The sequence below is a fragment of the Apostichopus japonicus genome, chromosome 7, assembly GCF_037975245.1.
Source record: "Apostichopus japonicus isolate 1M-3 chromosome 7, ASM3797524v1, whole genome shotgun sequence".
NCBI lineage: Eukaryota > Metazoa > Echinodermata > Holothuroidea > Aspidochirotida > Stichopodidae > Apostichopus > Apostichopus japonicus.
The window spans coordinates 11,806,624-11,827,588 of NC_092567.1; the positions used below are offsets into that span (position 1 = coordinate 11,806,624).

The 20,965-nt window shown below is 35.9% G+C and overlaps 2 protein-coding genes across 2 annotated transcripts in view; one reads left to right on the plus strand and one right to left on the minus strand.

The window, feature by feature from the left end:
• LOC139970052 (uncharacterized) overlaps window positions 1–6,677 on the plus strand; it is a 94,915-nt gene extending 88,238 nt beyond the window's left edge. The window contains exons 9-10 of the mRNA XM_071975666.1: window positions 331–5,375; window positions 5,509–6,677. The gene's annotated coding sequence lies outside the window, so the exon portion shown is untranslated. The remainder of the gene's footprint in view (window positions 1–330; window positions 5,376–5,508) is intronic.
• A 1,652-nt stretch (window positions 6,678–8,329) lies between these two features.
• On the minus strand, window positions 8,330–12,875 carry LOC139970068 (uncharacterized). The gene is made up of 2 exons (XM_071975705.1): window positions 11,335–12,875; window positions 8,330–9,504 (listed from the first exon to the last, which is right to left on the minus strand). Exon 1 carries the CDS (start codon window positions 12,433–12,435, stop codon window positions 11,344–11,346), a length of 1,092 nt encoding a protein of 363 aa, XP_071831806.1. The 5' UTR covers window positions 12,436–12,875; the 3' UTR covers window positions 8,330–9,504; window positions 11,335–11,343.
• Window positions 12,876–20,965: the final 8,090 nt, after the last annotated feature.

A 20,965-nucleotide genomic window follows, 5' to 3' on the forward strand; every position in this document is an offset into this window, starting at 1 on the left:
TCTGTAATTTTCCAATCTTATCTGGTGACTAATATTATATGCTTCAACTATAATTGGTTTTATTATATATTTCATTAACAAAGCTGATCCCTGATTAAATGTATAGAAATGAGTGATAAGTTACTTCCATTATCAGAAACATTGTTCGCTTGTTTCCCGTGTCACGGTGTTTTGTGTAGCTGGTGTGTAAAATTAACTGTTATGTTATGGTATTGCTGACGCTTTTTCCGGGGGGAGGGGGTTCATTAGGTATCACTTCCCCATTATTCTACTAATAATTTAATATGATAACAATATTAACTAATATATGATTTTCTTTTTTTATTACAGCTCAATGCAAGATGTATATTCATCTGGCGATGCCTATCATCAGCAGGACTGTGATGTCATTCACTCAATCCTCAAAACGATGGCAGTAATTTCAGTGAGAAAGGATCTAATAAAGATTTAGGTTGTAAACTGTTAACATCTCCCAAATACTACAAACAGCGCCAGATAGAGCTCCAGTATAATACACATGGAACTAGTCTCGTATGATTGTGACGTCATCAAATGCCTATATTCTCAAGACAATGGAATGGTGACTTGATGGAAGACTGTAACTTTTACATTCATTGTGAATGGATCTCGTAGAGAGATTAGGTTGTGTAATAATATTAATAATTCCATACACAATAACGAAGTTAAGTAAAAGATAACTGTTCAATTTACATGTTGTTTTAAAGGATTAATTTAATCTAAATTTCAGTCTTTAAATATTATAGTCCAAACATGGAATGTTACTAAAGTTTCTTCACTTTCCTGGGTTTGTTAGATATTCACCTTTAAAATATGATAAATGTCTGGAATACTCCTTTTAATGCTAAAGTGATAATGACGTCAGCCCTTAAGTGCAGGCCTATGTATTCATGTTAATAATGTGATTTATACATTGAATATCTCAACAAAATCAAGTTTTGTAACTTCGTTCTTAAAACAGAGCATATTTAGATGATTTCAACAACATCTGTCCGTGTGGAATTTGTACTTCACTGTTAACATGTTATTTGAGGCCATAACATTTTTCTCATCCCATTGAGTTTTGTGTTGTATTTGATGAACTGGCATAACTGTCTCCGTATTATATTATATAGTCCAGTTACCTGCACTGATAAACTCAGATGTTTAAGGTAACGTGTCTCAACATGAAACAAAATGTTATAGTAAAAGCAGCCTAGACTGAAAGCCAGTGGTCTACGACATAACAACATTAATGTTGTGATTAAAGTCATCCTTTAATATGCTACATGTTCAACAACTTAGTTTTATGCGCTAAAATGTAGAAATGTATTTTGTTAGGTTTTGTTAGTCACATTGGTGTCGTTCGGGGGACTAGAGGGGTGGGTGATGGAGGAAAACGGTATCCTGTGACCATTTCTTAATTTGTTGTATATATAACGTTTGTAATGAGTTCACTGTACACTATCTATCTCTTATTAAGAGACATCGACCTCATCTTCGCCACCAACTGGTGACGTCACTGATTACCAAGTTGAAGAAAACAACAAATTTACTTTTTATGTATCTTGAATTTAACTCGATGAAATTTAAAACAAAACGATAACAGAAAAGTACATCTTAGAAAGAATGATTAATTATGAGAAACTCTTCCACTATTAAGTAAGATATATTACCCACCTACTAGGCGGATTTAACCACATGTAGCATACATAATTTAAATGTAATGATAGCGTTTTATATTATTTTTTGGAGATGGGATGGGGTTTCTAGTGGATTCCTTCTCCATCATATCAAGGGATTAGGTTAACTTTGTAAACTTTAATAAAGAACTCCCAACAAGGATTCGATATCTTACATGATCATATATATAGGCTACTTAGTATTTTATTGTAAAGTGTACAACAAGTCTTTTCTTACGTTTTATTACCCACATTACTGTCCAAATATACTTTCTTTTCTAACTCTAAATTCGTTTGCTCTTCAAGGAAAATTCAAACTTGCTGAGAGCCAATCAAGCTTCTAATGACGTCATCTACCAACCACTACGTCATCAGTATAGGAGACTATATTTTCTTGGATGTCAACTATTGAGAGAGGAAAGAAAGAGAGCACAATCCCTATCTTACTCTTTGTGTGTATTTGGAGGAGCGGGGTGGGGTGGGGTTTTGGAGGGGTTAGATGACAAACCCATCACATTGGTGACCAAGTAGATGTTATAGTAGTTAATTGCACCACCATCAGAACGCTAATTTGTAGAATGGGAATTACACGGTAATGTGCCGTAGTTTTTCTGATTGTATTGTTTCCTAATTTGTAGCAAAGTCGTCGTTACTTTCAAAAATGAAGAGAAAGGTTTGTTCACCTACTCGTGTGTCCGTGATTAGATATTGCTGGACCTGCTCTCGCTCTCCACGCACTCCTCGTGTGCAGAGTATAACTTCCTTCATTGGTCCAATTGTAAGTAATGTTATGATTCATCCCAATTCCAGACCCATTTCCATACCTCCCACCCCCCCCCCTCCCCACCTCTACCCCGACAAACACTTGACCACTCAGAAAATTAATTATACGTCTAATTATGTTAATATTTCTAAACGTATTGTTTTAAGCAGACGTGTTTGGAATGCTTTGGTTAAAATCTGTACATAATGTATCCACATACACTCGCTAACTAGGAGTGCATGATTAAAATTTGTCTTCGTATTTCCTTTTACTACATTTTGATTTAAACTGTGACGTATCGGTTACGTACTGTCTTAAATCTAACAAGAGTAGAGCCACATTAATTGTGTCAATGTTAAAACTAAATGACATTCATCGGTTATCTACAATACCATTGTGTTATTAAAATCGATCTACAAGAACTTATAGGTGATATTAATTAATATCTGTGATGTGTTTGTTCTAAGTCAGCATTTCTTCATTTCTTTCTGTTCCTATGAATTATCGTTCTTAACACGAAGACAAGAAGATAACGTCATGTTACGTCAAATCATATGATTTAAAATAACAAATGTATAGTATGTGCATATTAAGTTACTGAGAATTCAATAACATCATCGATCAATACTTTTCATTTTATTCTTAAATATTATTTCAAGTTTCGCTTTATAATTATCTTTATTGATTTATGATCTGTCCGTTTCAAATCATCATTTTAATAACTTAGTTTATTATCGATTTTACGGTATATCCTATTTGATGTTTTAACTGGTCCCTTCAGCGCACGAAGAATATAACATGAATGCTTCAAAATAGTTCACCGACAAACAAATATACACAAGTTTTTATTTAGTGTTAACGCTAACTCTTCGAAAATAACAGTCAAGTTAAGGGCGCTTTGATCATGCGCAGTTAGTTAAATCTCTCCAGGTATGATGATATGACGTCAATATAGAACTTTTAACATAACGAAATTAATTAATGAGATAGACAGGTTCCCATTAGTGTTAGCGCTGTTAATGGATATCATATGGTTATTTTTTATTTGCTAACTCTAAATTTTTGCAACATTTTGAAAGACTGTCTGTTGAAGTGTTCTTTACCTTTTGACTCAAAAGAGACTGTAACGTCAAAAACCTTAAAAAGGAAAGTTGAGAAGAAAATGTAAATTTGACTTATTAAAAAGAATCATATGCTAAGCATCCTGTTGAAATTTGTATTCAATTTCTGCATTGCGTTTTGGATATATCGATTGCTGAAATTGTAACAGATTGTACCAAAAGTGAACTTGAAGCAAACAGGTGTGATGTCATAGTTGCACACTGACAGCAAAATATTCCATTTTTCTTATGTTTTTACTTCCTTAGTTTGACTTTGGATTGGAAAGGATCCTAACTTTGCTTTAGGGTATGTGATGATGACAATACCTATTAATTGCAAAATACACATAGTTTAGTGCATACCAAGTTTTTATTCCTTATTGAAGGCAAACAAATATATGCAACGGTGAGGTCGTGTGCGTCTGTTACACTTGCTTGAGTCCGCGATAACTCAACAACGGAGTGATGCATATTTGTCATATTTGTTATGTAGATGTATTATAGTAAGAAGGTGTGCCCAATTTTTGTAGCACTGACCTTATGAAATTAATAAGGTTATGGTGTCGAATGTAAAACGTTTTACATTGCAATAACTCCGCAACCCGAAGTCGGATTCCAGCCAAACTAGTTACAAGTTGCTGGTCAATATCTGGGCATCCCAAAATCCTGGACCCATTTTTGAACTGGTGGGACCAAATTTAATTTCCAACTTAAATTTTGGGGCAACTTCTTTGGGCCCGAATTGTTGGGTCCCAATATTTTGGGACCATCTGAGCCCACATTTTCTCTCCATTGCAACACCACCGCAACCCTAAGTCGGATTGTAGCCAAACTTGGTAAACAGTTGTTGGTTAATAGCTGTTACATGAATGCCATCTGGACCCCAATAATTCCGGACCCATTTTTGGGCCGGCAGGGCCCAACTTTTATTTTCAACTCAAATGTATTTTTTGGGGACAAGTTCTTTAGGCCCGAATTTGTGGGCGCAATATATTTAGGACCATTTGAGGGCATCGTTTTATTGGGCCCAATTTTTGGGAAGGGCCAACATTTTTTATCGCAATTACTCTACAACGTTTAAGTATATCTGATTGTATCTAATCTTGGAGTACAGTTGTTGGTTAGTAGCTGGTACATATAGGCATACTTATTATGATAATGAGTGATGCATACAACACTTTAATATTCCACTTACCGAAGAACCATAGTGACCGTCGGGCTCTTGTTAATATTTTACAGCCTCCATTTACCCTACGTTGTTATTGTCGTCATATGTAAAGCCTTCGCTTTTAAGACGATACGATCATGTGAGCTTACATAATTCAACAAGATTGAATGCTGATAATGTTCTGTACATTAAGTAAGCCTTACATGCGATGTAACGCTCTCTGTGTTTTACTTTTCATTGTATTATTTCCTTAAAGTGTTTTAGTTTACTGCATCTTTAAAAGTGTCTACTTGTTTGTGAGACTAAAGTAGAATCAAACCAACGATTTTTGTAATATTGTGTGATATGTAAACTATCGATCATTTTAATAGTATGTAATAGGTAAGCTATTGATCATTGTAATATTATATGATAGGTATCTTTCGATCTTTTAATATTATGTGATAGGTAAGCTATCGATATTATGTGATAGGTAAGCTATCGATCATTTTAATATTATGTGATAGGTAAGCTATCGATCATTTTAATATTACATGATAGGTAAGCAATCGATCATTGTAATATTATATGATAGGTATCTTTCGATCTTTTAATATTAAGTGATAGGTAAGCTATCGATCATTTTAATATTATGTGATTGGTAAGCTATCGATATTATGTGATAGGTAAGCTATCGATCATTTAATATTATGTGATAGGTAAGCTATCGATCATTTTAATATTACATGATAGGTAAGCAATCGATCATTGTAATATTATATGATAGGTATCTTTCGATCTTTTAATATTAAGTGATAGGTAAGCTATCGATCATTTTAATATTATGTGATTGGTAAGCTATCGATATTATGTGATAGGTAAGCTATCGATCATTTTAATATTACATGATAGGTAAGCTATCGATCATTGTAATATTATATGATAGTTAGCTTTCGATCATTTAATATTATGTGATAGATAAGCTATCGTTGAGCAAGTCACTTTAAGACCTTTCCGCGTTTGAGAAAAAGTAATTTTAATTTTTGAGATACCTTTTCTTGCATATTTGTTAAGATACAAGACTCGCAGATTTGAATAAGTTTTGACCGATCGGCTCTGTATAGTATATACCTTTAGTTTTATTCTTTCATTATCACAACAAATGTACTAAATTTGGGGCAAATTGGTTAGATATATGTAGTATTTTAATGGCTGTTGGTTATATGGGAGAGAGAGGGGGCGGGTTGATGCCCCTTTATTTGTGAGTAATATTAATATTTGTTAATTGGCTTCAAATTGGCTTTAATTTTTATTTTAATGCGCTTTATAAATAGTTCTACTGGTTTCATTTTATTTCAGATCTTCTTTATTTCTTTATATTCCGATATTTTCCTTCGATTTAGAACAATTCTTAGACTACATATAATACTTGCTCTATAATTATTGTTATATTTAATCATTAATTATTAGATTGCATTCTATTTCAACCATTAATTAATTTTAATTTCTTTTAAGATTTAGTTTGCTTTATTTGGTACCTCCTATTTCTATTTTATAAAATTAACCTTGTATATTACCCACGCGTAATACAGTGATTATTAGAGGAATATAGTTAAATGTTATGATAATAACAATGGCTGGCTGTCTACCGTTATACCATTGATTGTGTTACTCAAAATCAAACTAAAACACTGTCTCAGACATTAATTAATAACAATGACATGTTTTGTTTTTTAATCCAGTTCTTTGTTACATTATGATGATCTCTAATGATGTGTCCTCGAAGACAATAGGAACACGTAACTCTGACGTATTAACGTATGCTTTTAACATGATTGCTACGAAGATATTGTTCTGTATATTAAACATTAACCTTAAATGTGATGATCGGCTCTCCATACATATCTTTCATTCTTCTTGTATCATTATTTTGCTTCTTCTTATTACTGGTGCTGCTTGATGATTAATAAATATTCATGATCTCTACATTGTAATTCAGCTTTTGTCGTATTTGCTTCAACCCAATTGGATATTATGAAGCCATATAGTTTACCGATATAACCCAAGCCCTGTCACGCAAAATTGAATATATTTACATATCTACAAATACATATTAAAATATAAATATGGAAGAAATCACTGCGTTGCGGTATCTGTTTATGATATTACATATTTCGAAGGATATATTTATCCCTTCATTTTGTAATTGTTCTTGGTATCTCCCGTATTTCTGCATGTAAGTACAAATATACAATGTTTGCAACAAACAAACTTGTTCCCTTTGAGGCGATCCTGGTCTCTCATTGTGATACAATTACAACCGATTCATCCCATTTATCTGTTACTATATCATAAGTTCATATCGTAGAATCTTATGATGAAATTATTGATATGTATAGATATTGTAATGTCAATGGAAGCAATAAAAGAAAACTAATCAGAGAAATATTTTCAACAGTATTATCGCTATGCAACATCATGGAGCGGTAATAGCTCCATGGTAACATGTAGTCTATGTACTAACTTGTAATTTTAACCTCTTACTCTTTTTCCTGTCCCGCGTCAAGGTCACACAGAAGGTTATGGCAATACAGTAACTCTCCGGCAAAGCAGGTTAATCTGGTATACTTGCGGTTTAGATTAAGAAATTCTCCTTATGAAAGTGTTGATATCGCCATGTGTGCCTTTAATTTAAACTTTCTCTTCAAGTTCATCCCAACATTTTCTAGAAACAAGTGCTTTTGCAATAGATTTTAAACTTCCAACTTATTTCATTTCAATCAAATATTCAAGAGGGTATAATCAAATGATCGTATGTGCTCAATTGCTCAATTTGGCATATGGTGACCATTATCTGATTTTTTGGGGTTATTACGATATCATCTCCAGGCAGGATTTTAACGGTTATACGTATCCCTTGTATAGCTGACAGATTGTGATGCGTATCTGTGTCCATTTGCCTTATTCGTGTTGATTGTATCAAGAGGGAAGTGTATTCCTTTCCTTTGGTAACAAATCTTATTTGGTTTATGTTCCGACAAGATGTAGAACGGGGATCCTGACCATATATTGAAATGTATTTTTATACTTACCTGTAAAATCCTAAAATTAAATGAGACTTCGCAGAAGTTGAAATTTGATTAAGATTATCTCGTCGTAACATACAGGGAGAGGGATCACATGAGATCGTCTAATTCACCACTTAGTGTCAGTCTTTTAAAGATGAGGGTTCACTTCGAAACCAAATCCGACCAAAACGGGTTGGGCTAAGGGAGGGCATGTGATCCCTCTCCCTGTATGTTACGACGAGATAATCTTAATCAAATTTCAACTTCTGCGAAGTCTCATTTAATTTTAGGATTATCTCTTACGTAACATACAGAGGTCGGTCTCCCATGAGACTTTAAAGCTTGAAGTGAACACGAAGCAAGGAGAATAATTCGTAGATCAACAAATTTTCTGTGTCTTCTTTGTTTTATTTTGTACTTGACTAGAGTGATTCACTCTGCTCAATGACTGTGTACTTACTTGTAAACACAATAAACCATATGGTTAACAACAAATAATATGAATTTCTTTAGTTATTTGAGAACGTTATTAACAATATACTTTCTTTCCTTTTGCACCAGTGAAGGGAATAATTTCTGTTCTGTCATTTTGTGAACAGAAGCTTACGAACAGAAGGATAACATTGCTTTAGTAACTGAATCTTAGCATGTGTTCAATGCACGCAACACAAATGTTCCTCTTCGATAGCAGGCGTAATAATAGTATTAACTTAACAGAATGTTTGTAAATGTCTCGTTTTGATGGAGAACCTCCTTATTGTAAAACTTCGCAAACGTTTTTTCTGACTTCCATCCAGCAACTTTTAATATTTCTTCGATCGGCACACTCCTAGAGTAGGCGGCTGAAGTTGATGCGGCCCTTGTACTATGAGCGGAAAATGTTTTAGTATCAACTCCGGACAAATCCAAGACCAGCTTGATCCATCTTGCAAGCGTGTCACGAGAAACTGCAGCATGCGGTTTTACATAACTAATAAATAGTTTTGAGCAACTACCTCTTAGGTTCTTTGTTTGTTTGAGATAGAACTCTAATACTTTCACAACACTAATCGATTGATCTTCTTGAAAGTCTCTTAGTACAACTTTTATCGGACCAGATCCAGGTCGTGATTGTTTGATCTGGTCAGGGATCGTAAAGACAAAAGTACTGCCATCCCCATGCCCTGTGGAGATATCTAATAGCTGCAAGGTTTGTAATCTTTGAGCGGAAACTAGTGCCACTAAAGTAACCAGTTTCAGTGTTAGCATCTTCATAGAAAGTGAACTTAAAGGATGCAGGCCTCTTAAATACCTTAACACTATTGAAACATCCCAAATGTTATCGTACCGACATGAAGGCGGTCTTAGATGATAAACTCCCTTTATAAATCTTGATACCAAAGGATGGTTGCCTATGGTATTATCAGAATCCCTCATAATTATTGATGAAAGAGCACACCGTGCGGTGTTCAATGAACTATAACCGAGTCCGGAATTGAATAGGTGGGTAAGGAAAGTTACTAATCCGTCAAAGACGGTCGAAACATATCCACCTCCCTTTGAATACAAAACTGTCCCCACTTTCTGTGGAAACCTGCATATTGTTTTTGTGTTCCTTTTCGCCATGATGAAATGATAATTTTGCTAGATTCTGGTGAAAACCCTTGCATTCGGAGTGCCTCCCCGACAAGCGGCAAGCCAGAAGCCGCAGTTTGGGGCAAAGCGGATGTCGAATTGTATCTCCCGGAAGTACCAGCATGTCCAACCTCTGTGGAATAATAATTGGATTTGCGGTAAGAAGAGACACCAAAGTTGTATACCAAGGTTGGGAAGGCCAATCTGGCACAATAACAATTCCATATGCCTCATCTATTTTTATTTTTTGTATCATTTTGCCAATGAGACTAAAAGGGGGAAAGGCATAAAAATAAAAGTCTTTCCAATTTACCGAAAAGGCGTCCACAAAACATGCCTTTGAATCTGGCTTCCATGATGCATATGTATCTATTTGTTTGTTAAATTTTGATGCGAATAAATCTATGCTAGGGTATCCAAACCTAGCTACAATATCGCCAAAAAACTTTGGTTGCAACATCCACTCGGTATGATGTTTCTGTGGACGTGATAATTTGTCCGCTACTACATTGTCTTTCCCTGGTAAAAAGGCAGCAGAAATCCAAATATTCCGTTCAATTGCCCATAACCAGATAGCCTTAGCAACCAAATTAGACTGCATGGAATGCGAGCCTCCCATGTTATTAACATATGCTACAGCTGTTGTATTATCTGACTGGATACGAATGTGGATATCCTTGGAGCCTAAACACAGCTTTTTCAACGCTTGTAGAATAGCTTTTAATTCCAGTACATTTATATGTAAACTCTGCTCTTGTGGGTTCCACACGCCCGACGCTTGCGCATGCGGCCTAAGTGTAACCGCACCCCACCCTAATAGGGATGCATCAGTTTGAATGATTAGAAGTGGGTCCGGAATCAAAATTTCCCGGTAGTTCCCTTTCAAATGCTCCTCCCACCAAGATAACTCTTCTAATGCTTGGGATGAGAGTAACATTGGACTGTCAAAGTTACCAAAATTACGTTGGAGAGCCGAAGTTTTTTCCCTCTCTAAAAACCTATAAAAGAGGGGCCATGTCGCACCCCTGGGAAGAGAGACACAAGGTAGCCAATAACAGCTGCTACCTCCCTCACCGAAGGTGTGAATTTCTGTTTTAACCTGGAAATATGACCCAGAACCTCAATTATCTTGTTTGATGTTGGCCGAACTGTCATTTCTGTTGAATTCAACATGAACCCTAAATAAATTAGTTCTCTGGATGGTTTCAATATTGATTTCTTAGTGTGAACAATGAAACCTAGCTCTTGAAATAAGCTGACTGTTTGCTGAACAGCACTTAAGCAGTCTTCATAACTATTCGCTAGTAAAATTGAATCGTCAATATACCCCCCATACAATCAACTCCTTGTTTCCGCAAATAGGCAAACAAGGGTTTCAGAAATTTCGTAAAAACCCTTGGGGCTGACGTAATGCCCATTGGCAAGCAAGTAAACTGAAACAGCTCATTTTTCCATCGAAAACGAAAAAATTTTCTGAAGCAATTATATACTGGAACCGAATAGTATGCATCTTTTAAATCCACAGAAGCCATATAGCAGTTCTTATGCATTAACTTTAAAGCTGATGCCAAGGAATCCATTTTGAAATGGTGATACCGGATATGCAAATTTAATCTTCTGAGATTAAATATAACTCTATTTGAACCATCTTTTTTGGGAATAACAAAAATGTTTGAAATATATTCCCCCTGGGTATGTGTCACCCGTTCTATTACACATTTGGAGAGTAACTTTTCTATTTCATCTTGAATAATACTCATTTCGGCTATTGTACGTTTTGGTTGTAACGGTGGTCTCAACTGAAATGGCTCTTGGTCCTTAAATTCGATTTTGTATCCTGTTACCCACTCAAGGATAGTTTTATCAGATGTCAACTCCCGCCACCTTGGCAAGCAGTTTTTTATTCTACCACCTATGGCTTCTGTTGATATTAACTGAAAATCATTAACAACATATTCCTTACCTCGACAATCTAATGTCTTGGTTGTTTCGGGGGTCGGTAGTGGGTCATTTGTCCTCTGGCACGTTTGTTGCCCATCATGCCACGGTCTAAAAAATGACCAGACCCTCTAGAGAATCCTCTGCCACGAAATGTACCACGTGTGTAAGGTGGCCTTGAACCTCTGACTCTCCCCTGATTTGCCGTACTTATACGTGCGGACACTCGGTTAGCCTCAGCTATGTCTCTTAATTTTTGGGATACATCATCACCCATCAACATTGTAGTAACTGGATTTGACCGGTTACACAGATTTCTATACTCTAGTCTCAAATCTGGTCTGATTAACTCACGCCGAAAATGGTTGAGTTCCATGTTCGCACTGCCCAATAGTGCCAGCGCATCTGTGATCTTAATAAGCGTTGCTTGAGTGCCCATTTTTTCTCTCGTTGACAAAATGTCATCCATTAAGGTTGTTAATGCTGTAATTGCCTTAATATTACAAACTTGCATTTTTTGGAGCTTCACATCTGACGCTCTTGTATTGTTACGAAGGCCATTCCAAATGACCTCATTTATCTGAGTTGTCTGCAGCATTTCTAAATTAGCTGGCGTATCATATTTGACCAATAACCCTTTGAGCTTGGTTTCTGCCAGGCGTTGTTTTAATACATTATCCACTAATGTTTTAACTCTGTCATCGACAGATTTTCCTGGTTTCTTTTCTAGTTCTAAGAACGCCACAAGGTTCTGAAACAATGCATCGTTATCTGCAGTAACTGGGTTTGCCCCTTCCGGAGACAAGGGTGAATTGTTGACCTCATATATCGAGTCCTCAGGCAACAAATCATACACTGCTTCAAGGTCTAAATTCCTGCAGCTGGAGCTGCTTTCATTTTGTGACTCAAGTAGCTTTGAATTTGTGTCTTTCCCTAACACCTTGTTACTCAATACTTGAATTTGGTTCTGCATTGCTAAAATTGCATCTTTCATATCAAAACTTTGAGTAGTTTCAGTTGAGGGAATTAATCGGGATGTACCTGAGCCACCTGGCGCATCCAAAACCCCAGACATCTCATCCTCGTCAATAAGGGACATAATATCATCCTCACAAGTATTAGCCATGTTTTTTGAATGTTAAACCATTCAAGAGGGGTAGATAGTCTAAATATAACTTTTGCTTTAAATTCCCTATTCACCCGGAACAGGAGAACACGTTTGCAATCTCACCCGGAGATTAAAATGCACGTTTTATTGTATTAGCTACAGCCTCAGGTAGGCTAAATCTTAACGTTAACTTTCTGCTGCAATCTCACCCGGAAATTGCTTTATAGGCTAAGCGTAGAGCCTATAGCCTCTAATCTGTAATCGCACCCGGCGATTTAACCAAAGCTTGACTCAAAATAATGGGCAACACAACAAGAACTCACCAAGTTCAACTGCACGAATTCAAAGTCAGTGTGCCACACACTGACGTTAATAGCCGAGACGATTCCCGAGACGAATTGTAGCGAGGCGTTTACCTTCAGAGGCAGAGGTTAAAAGAACTATACCAACGTTCCAACAGTATACACTACTAGTACTACATTGCTGTGCAGAGCAAACAACAAATATTTTTCTTATTCTTTCAATACTCAATAGCGCACCACGAAGTACGCCAGGATTACGTAACAGTATATAAACATATAGACAATCTGCATTCCAGGAAGGAAAGCACCGAATTATCTAACAGTATAACACTAAGCCTATTCAGGAGCCGGGAGAACCGCTGTAGACGGTCCTTCCACGGCAAGGTGAAGTTAAACACTGACACTAAGTGGTGAATTAGACGATCTCATGGGAGACCGACCTCTGTATGTTACGTAAGAGATAATTGTGCTATGACATTCGCCTGGACTACGATCTCTGTATTGTTTCTTCGGTGACCATTTGAGTCATGTTGCTTCTATGGTTCCTTAGGTAATAAAACCTTATAGAAAATATTTGTTTTTTATCAAAGATGTGTTCCTTGCTGGTATCATCATGTCAAAGATAACCTAATGTGTAACGAACGATGTTTATCTTTTTAATGTTTTATCTTCGTCGAGCACTTACTCTCTTTTTTTTAATGAAACGAAATATTTCCTGATTCGACTTACCAATGTCTCGATGTTTATGACGTCATGTATGTATTGGTATATCATTGTTTCTCTGCTTTTCGCTACAGCACTGTGTTACTAAACAGGAGAAAACAGTTACAGAGTATAATACTAAGGTAGGTTGATGGATATTGTAGTATACTTATTTAGAGTTTTGATTTCATTGGGACCTCATATGTAAAGAGATGGCTGTCATAAATGTCTATCATATATTAACAAAAAAAGTTTGGAGACAATTATTTCAGTGCGCGTACAGTCACATGATCAGAAGGATCGGTGTAGTTGGAACTTCTATATCATCATTCGGCATTTGCAAATACTGTTAAATATTTAGGACGAGGTACCAATATATTTTCTATAAAAAGATGCGTAAGAAACCCAACGGTGTTCGACTTTAAAACTTCTTCGTTTCATATACTTCTTTCATGATAGGAAAGGTTTGCTAAGTCTACGCATGCGTAACACGGACGATTGTAATTGTATTTTATGTAGCAATATGTGATAAATTGGTCAAAGTCTGCTGATATCAGACCTAAACGTAAGAGAAACGATAAAAGTTAATGATAGAAAATGGTCATCAATTTACTAAAGTAGTAACGTGGGAATTAATAACAGAAAATAAAGAACAAAAAAAAGGATAAGATCACTCGGTGATCTTCGAAACATTTGATCTTTTGGAACTTTCTCGTGAACCATCACTGTATAACTTGAATTTATGGACACTCATTTCAAGCGATCAAGTGTAAAGCTGTGCATTTTTGTTTATATGTATTGTTAAAGGATCCAAGCTGCCACTCCAGCTCTTGCGTTCCGATAATCCTGTGAGAATTTCGTTTTTCATTGTAAGTTATCTTTAAGCCTCTTTACTTTACCTTTATTTTTTTCCTTCCCTTTTTCTTTTTTGTAAATTTCCATTCATGCCCGGTGAAGAAGAACTTAACTTTCCTGCCTTAAGTGAACCTGATAGTACTTACCATACTAATGAGGTTAAACCTACTCATGAGAATATTGATCCCGATGCCAACTTTGATGATTCTTTAACTGCCCAAAACACGTGTAGCTATTATGACGTCAATGAAATTAACTCAAAGTCCGGCAACAATTTCTTTGCGCTACTCCACATTAATTCAAGAAGCTTAGGGAAAAAAAATTGACAATTTGTTTACCTTAGTTAAATCACTCCATAACAATTTCACTTGTATCGGTGTGTCTGAAACCATGGAGGTTTACCTCCATGCTGAAACGTGGATAAAAGAAGATACCCCTGTTCATCTCCTTCAACTCCCTGGTGATTCATTTGTTATCAAGGTCACGTTCAAATGTGAGAAGTGGGTGTGTGGGCTTTTATGTTAATGATTCATGCGTTTATAAAGTCAGGAATGACTTATAACTGTTTTTAAAGAGGGTTGTTGCGAGTCACTTTTTATTGAAGTTTAAAACCCGTGTGATACTAGTAGAACCTTGATAGGAATTATATACCGTCCTCCCCATGACAGTAATTTTATTGATATTATGGATAATTTTGAAAATATTACTATTGATATATGCAATGAGGGTAAACCATGCTACATTCTTGGGGACTTTAATTTAAACTTACTTGAGTCACGTAAATATAATGTTGCGCAGTTTGTTAATACTGCTGCAGCTTCATACTTCAGATCTTTAATTAACTGTCCGACAAGATCTTCAAAAAATTCAAACACTTCATTGCTTGACAATATATTTACCAATGTTACTGATAAGATTTCTGTTAGTGGTGTTTGATTGCATGATATTTCCGATCATTTTCCTGTGTTTTGCTTAACGTCACACAAAATTACTCAACAAAATGATAGAACCAACAAATTTAAGCGTAATATGTCTCCGATTAATTTAGATAAGTTTGTACACAATCTTTCTATGGAACCTTGGAATCGTTTTTTTGATAGTAACGATCCTGATACTGCATATCGTACTTTTATTTCTATTTATTCTAAGTCACATAACAATAGTTTTCCTTTAGTAAAAGTTAACAAACGCACTCCAAGGAAAGACTGGTGTACTTCTGGAATTGTAAATTCATGTCATACTAAATACAAACTTTATAAAAAAAAGTATATCAAAAAGCCTAGTCAAGAAAATCGTGAGAATTACATTAGATTTAGGAATAAGTTAACCAGTGTTATTATTTCGATACATTTAGATCATCTAATCACAAAAGAACATGGGACTGCATTAATTCTCTCATCAAGAGCAAAACCTCCACTTCTTGAAATTGGATGAAAATTGTGGTTCTAATCCCTGTGATATTTCTAATGCATTTAACGATTACTTTACTAATATTGGTCCAAATTTAGCCCGTGATATTCCGGTTGGTATAGAGAACCCCCTAGACTATATGTGCCAAGCTAATCCCATGTATTCTTTCTTTTTAATGCCTACAGACAAAGTGGAGGTTTTAGATTGTATTTCAATTTAAAAAAATCAAGCTGCGGTTATGACGACATTAGTCCTAAAATTGTTAAATTATCTGGTTCTGCTATTTGTAATTACCTCTCGTGCATATCATTAATTGTTCTTTTTTCCAAGATATTGTTCCGTCTGACTTGAAAATAGCTCGTGTAGTTCCGGTATTCAAAAGTGGCACGCGAGAGAGCGTCAGTAATTATAGGCTTATATCTGTCTTACCTTCGCTTTCAAAGATCTTCGAAAAGCTTGTATTTAATCGTTTAAATTATTTTTAAATAAAACATGATCTATTGTATGATCATCAGTTTGGCTTTATGCCTCCACGAAACACGTCTCAGGCTATTTAAGTCTTTTAGATTATATTATTGAATCTTTTGAAAGTAAATGTCTAGTTGGGGGGATTTTTTTAGATCTCTCCAAGGCTTTTGATACGCTTGACCCTTCAATTCTGTTAAAAAAGCTTGATAAATATGGCATAAGGGGGGGGGGTGCATTATATTGGTTTAATAGCTACATTCATAATAGATTCCAAAATGTTACTTTATCTGGCGCTAATTCTTCGAAGCAGGCAATTCATTGTGGTGTTCCCTAGGGCTCTGTTCTTGGACCCTTATTGTTCCTCATTTATATAAACGACCTTCCTAATGTCACTCCAAAAAATTTCACTTTATTTTGTATGCAGATGATACGAATTCACTGTATAAAGGTCGTGATATAAATACTCTTGTTAACGATATCAATACTGAAATTCCCCAAATTACTGCCTGGTTCAGATCCAATAAACTTCACTTAAAAGCTAAAAAAACTACCACCAGTATTTTTCGTCCCAACCAAAGAAAAATAGTTTCTTCCAACCTTGCGATTATAATCGATAGAACGCCAGTACCTTTCTCCATTCCACAAATTTTCTTGGCATTACACTATATGAAAATCTCAGTTGGATCACACATATTCAGACCTTCAAAAGAAAAGTGTCCAAAGCCCTTGGTATTATCAATCGTTTAAAAATAAATTGTCCCCTTTAAAACTCTGTTAACTTTATACAATATTCTAATCTTGCTTTTTTTATCGTATTATTGTATTGTGTGGGGTTATACTTACCCTAGTCATATTAATAAGCTTTATAATCTACAAAAGAAAGTGTTGCGTGCAATTTATGATGTTCCTTACAATAGTCACTCGTACAGCCTCTTCTGTGACAGCAAACTCTTAACCATATTTGAATTAGTCAAGTAGGCTACTACACCTTAATCTTTGTATTTAACTTTTTCACGACAATCTACCAAGTAGCTTTTCCTATTTTTTTTTTTTTTGTATCAAATTATTGTTTTCATACTTACAATACCCGCAATGCAAATTTACTTTCCGTTCCCCATTATTCTCTTTCAAGTAGTCAACATTTTGTCAAATACTCTGCTATTTCTTATTGGAATTCCGTACCAACTGCATTACATTCAATTAATAATCTATCCTCATTCAAACTTATTTAAGAGCGTTACCTTCTTTCGAATAGAATTTTATGGTTTAGTCTAAAATTCGGGCCACGTCTTTGTTAAAGTTTTGTTTTTCTTCTCCCTCCCCCCGCTTTTTCTTTTTATTATTATTATTATTCATTTTTCTTGTACCATTTTTTGGGTCATACTTTGTACCTTTGTTTTGCTTTGTAAGTTTGTATTTTGAGGATACCTCACTTACAAGTTCTTATGAACTTTCTGGGATCCCCACAACCATAGATTTTGTATGTATATACTTGAATTATGTAAAATGTTGATAACGTTGATGGTTGAAATATAGTTGAACAAACAAACAAACAAACAACAAACACATAATCTAAAACAAATGAACAAACAACTATACTTTGCAAAGAGACAATAAATCATTCATTCAATCATTTCCGGAAGACAAATTATTTTGATGGGAACTTGTTTACAACTAGCTATGTTCGTTTATTAGTCTCGTAGATACATTGATGCATGGCTTGAAAATTTGAATCAATATATCATGAAGATCTGTGCAATGAATACACAATTGAAACTGACATTGACACACTGTGTGAATATACGTTGTTGATAAACTAATAATATGATATTGTCAATAATATCGAAATTGATCATCGTAGCTATTTGTGTCATTGCTTTGTCACATATTTTTAAGGGCGCTTTTGAATAGTGGTCAATAACATATATTAAGCATTATAACATCCCGTTTGTCTGAGTTCCTATCCGAGTGTGTGTGTGTGTGTGAAGGTGTAAGTTGAATTAAGCTCTGACTTGGAACAGAGGACGGGACGTGAGGATACTGATGCTGTGTTGGTTCAGCGCGATATACATGATATGCGAAGATTGCAAGTGTTTTGTGAGATGTCAAATACCAATGTTTTATAATAATACACTATACTGAAATTGCTACTGCTGGGGAAGTTTTAGAACTCTGACTACGAGGGTCAACCACACCCTCACCCCCATGGGCTTTTCATTTCTACAAAATATTTAGTAGCACAACATTTTGTATGTAATTACTTATAATGACCATATTTATAGTGCACATATGCCTCGGAATGCACCATTTGACTTTTAATTTCGAAAACGACCCACCAGATGGAACTCGGCTGTAATAAACCCATGACACATCTCATACTTTCATGAGACCCTTCAATTTCCCTCCGGTTCATCTCTAATAGATTCAGGTGCTACCTAAGTCAGTCCGAGAATTTATAACGTCACAATCTTGAATTTAGAGATACTTATATAGAAACAACATATAGTGTAAATATGGTTCGAAATGCATCACCCGACGTAATGTTTACTTGTTCCGGAGGAGGGGTCCTGGCCTAAGCACCCAACATGAGGCCTACACCTGAACGGTCGCGCCTTTTTAAAACAAAATCCATAATTCGTCACTGGTTCTGCTATAAAGTTTCATTTCCAATCTATATCAGTTGGAATTTTGGTTTGATTTATCATTTTCTTTAAACACTGTCATGTGTTTAAGGATGCTTATATAAACTTAGCGTAATGCATAAATATACATTAGATACACCATTTCACTTCTAAATATAATTTGTGATTTCGGACAAAGGGCCACGGGCGTTGGCTTCATTACCATGGCAGCACCCACCCCCTTTTTCAATTTATACAATCATTTTTTCGCCGCTATTCCCATGGTTAAGGCCTGGCCCCTACCTAATTTCGAAGCATACAGCTTTTACAACCTTCAGTTGATGCTATCAAATTATTCAATCCATTCATAAGATTTAAAGGGTAAGAAAACTCGCCCAAACCGCCCTCTAAACCAGAATGCAAGATGCATTGAGGTTTCGATGACTTCAGTGCACTAGACTTCTGCTTGTTAGTATAACCAGAACTAGCTGTTACAATAACACTATGGCATGCTAACACAGGCCAGTCTACTCTACGTGGTTAAACACACCTCCATCAAAAGCAATAGGGTTCTTGTACTCAATGTTATGAATCCACGCACCAAGTATTACAAAACAAAACCAAATCTCTAATAACTTCGCACATTAGGGTTGCAGAGAAGTCCACTTATGGACAAGTTAGATTGGAATATGCCCAAGAAACTTCAAAGAATCAACTTGAAAGAAGCTAATACAGGTCACTGGAGGTCAACCTGAGGTCAAAGGTCACCCAAAATGCAGTTCGACTATTGTATTACAATAGCGTAACTCTCAACCCTGTCAGTGGTAGTTTCACAAGTTATCAGGAAAAAACACATTTTGACCCATAAATGACCTTTGGTGACCTTGGATCGCATCACGGTTATTTTTGAAAATGTGTCCCTACTCCATTCACAACTCGTCCTAATATACCAGCCATGTCAGACTTCGTGACTAGAAGTTGTTGCAAAAATTAGCATAAGCGGGCAGTTTTTTGCACATAATCAACCTTGAATGACCTTGGATGACCTGATGGTTTTTATCAAAAATGTTCCTCTTGATGAGGTGCACTCTATCCTAAAATTTGTTTGGCCTACAATGTACACACATAATGTTATGGCTAGAAATGTGTCAAAACCAACCTTTGGCCCCTCATAACTTGAGAACTGGGTGTCCGATTGAAGCGGGAGTTAGTTTCCTATATTCAGCACATAAAGCTCTATCATATGTCACCAAATTTTTAAACTTATCTTTGTTCTGTTTTGTTTTGCCCCGTATCTCCTAAAATGAGCATATTTTTTAAGATTTGACCTTTGACCTTTTGACCTCGCGGTCAGATGTAGTTTGACACGCTGATTCCAAAAAGCAACATGACAAGTCTGTGCGACCATCCTAACTGTACTTATTAAAAAACAAAAACATTGACCTCTGATAACTTCGCACACGAAGGTCGCACAGGGGTCAACTATGGACCATTTTGATCGGAAGGTACCTTTGAGATCCGATTATGGCCACGAAAATTCAAATAACCCAAAAAACTGCTAAAGGTCACCGGAGGTCAACCTGAGGTCAAAGGTCACCTAGATGCGGGTCGACTCCCTGATTACAATAGCGTTACTCCCAACCTTCACGGACATTTGGTTCTCAAGTTATTGCAAAAATACTAGTTTTTGACCCCTGATTGACCTTTGTTGACCTTGGATCACATGACCGTTATGTTTTGAAATGATCCCTTACCCCATTCACAACTGGTCCCAAAATATCAACCATGTCGGATCCTGTCAATGGGAGTTATTGCTTGTTTTAATATTTTGGTTTTTGGCCTCTAACTGACCTTTGGTGACCTTCACAGGCACCACAAAAAATAGGGCACATCTACTCAATGTGGTACTCATATCCACCAAATATTAGATTGGTCCAAGCTTCCCTACTTGAGATACCGTGTTTACAAGCCAGGCGTCACACACACACACACACACATACATACATACATACACACATACACACACTCTCCGCCTGCATGAATGCATAGGTTACGATTTCATCGAAACCAAAAACGTAACTTCCCATTGCCTGCAAGTGAACATTTGTTTTGGTCACTACACAAGTATGCAGACAGTAATGAAACGTGACACCTTGTTGTCATAAGCTGGACCTGATATGTCCATCAAAG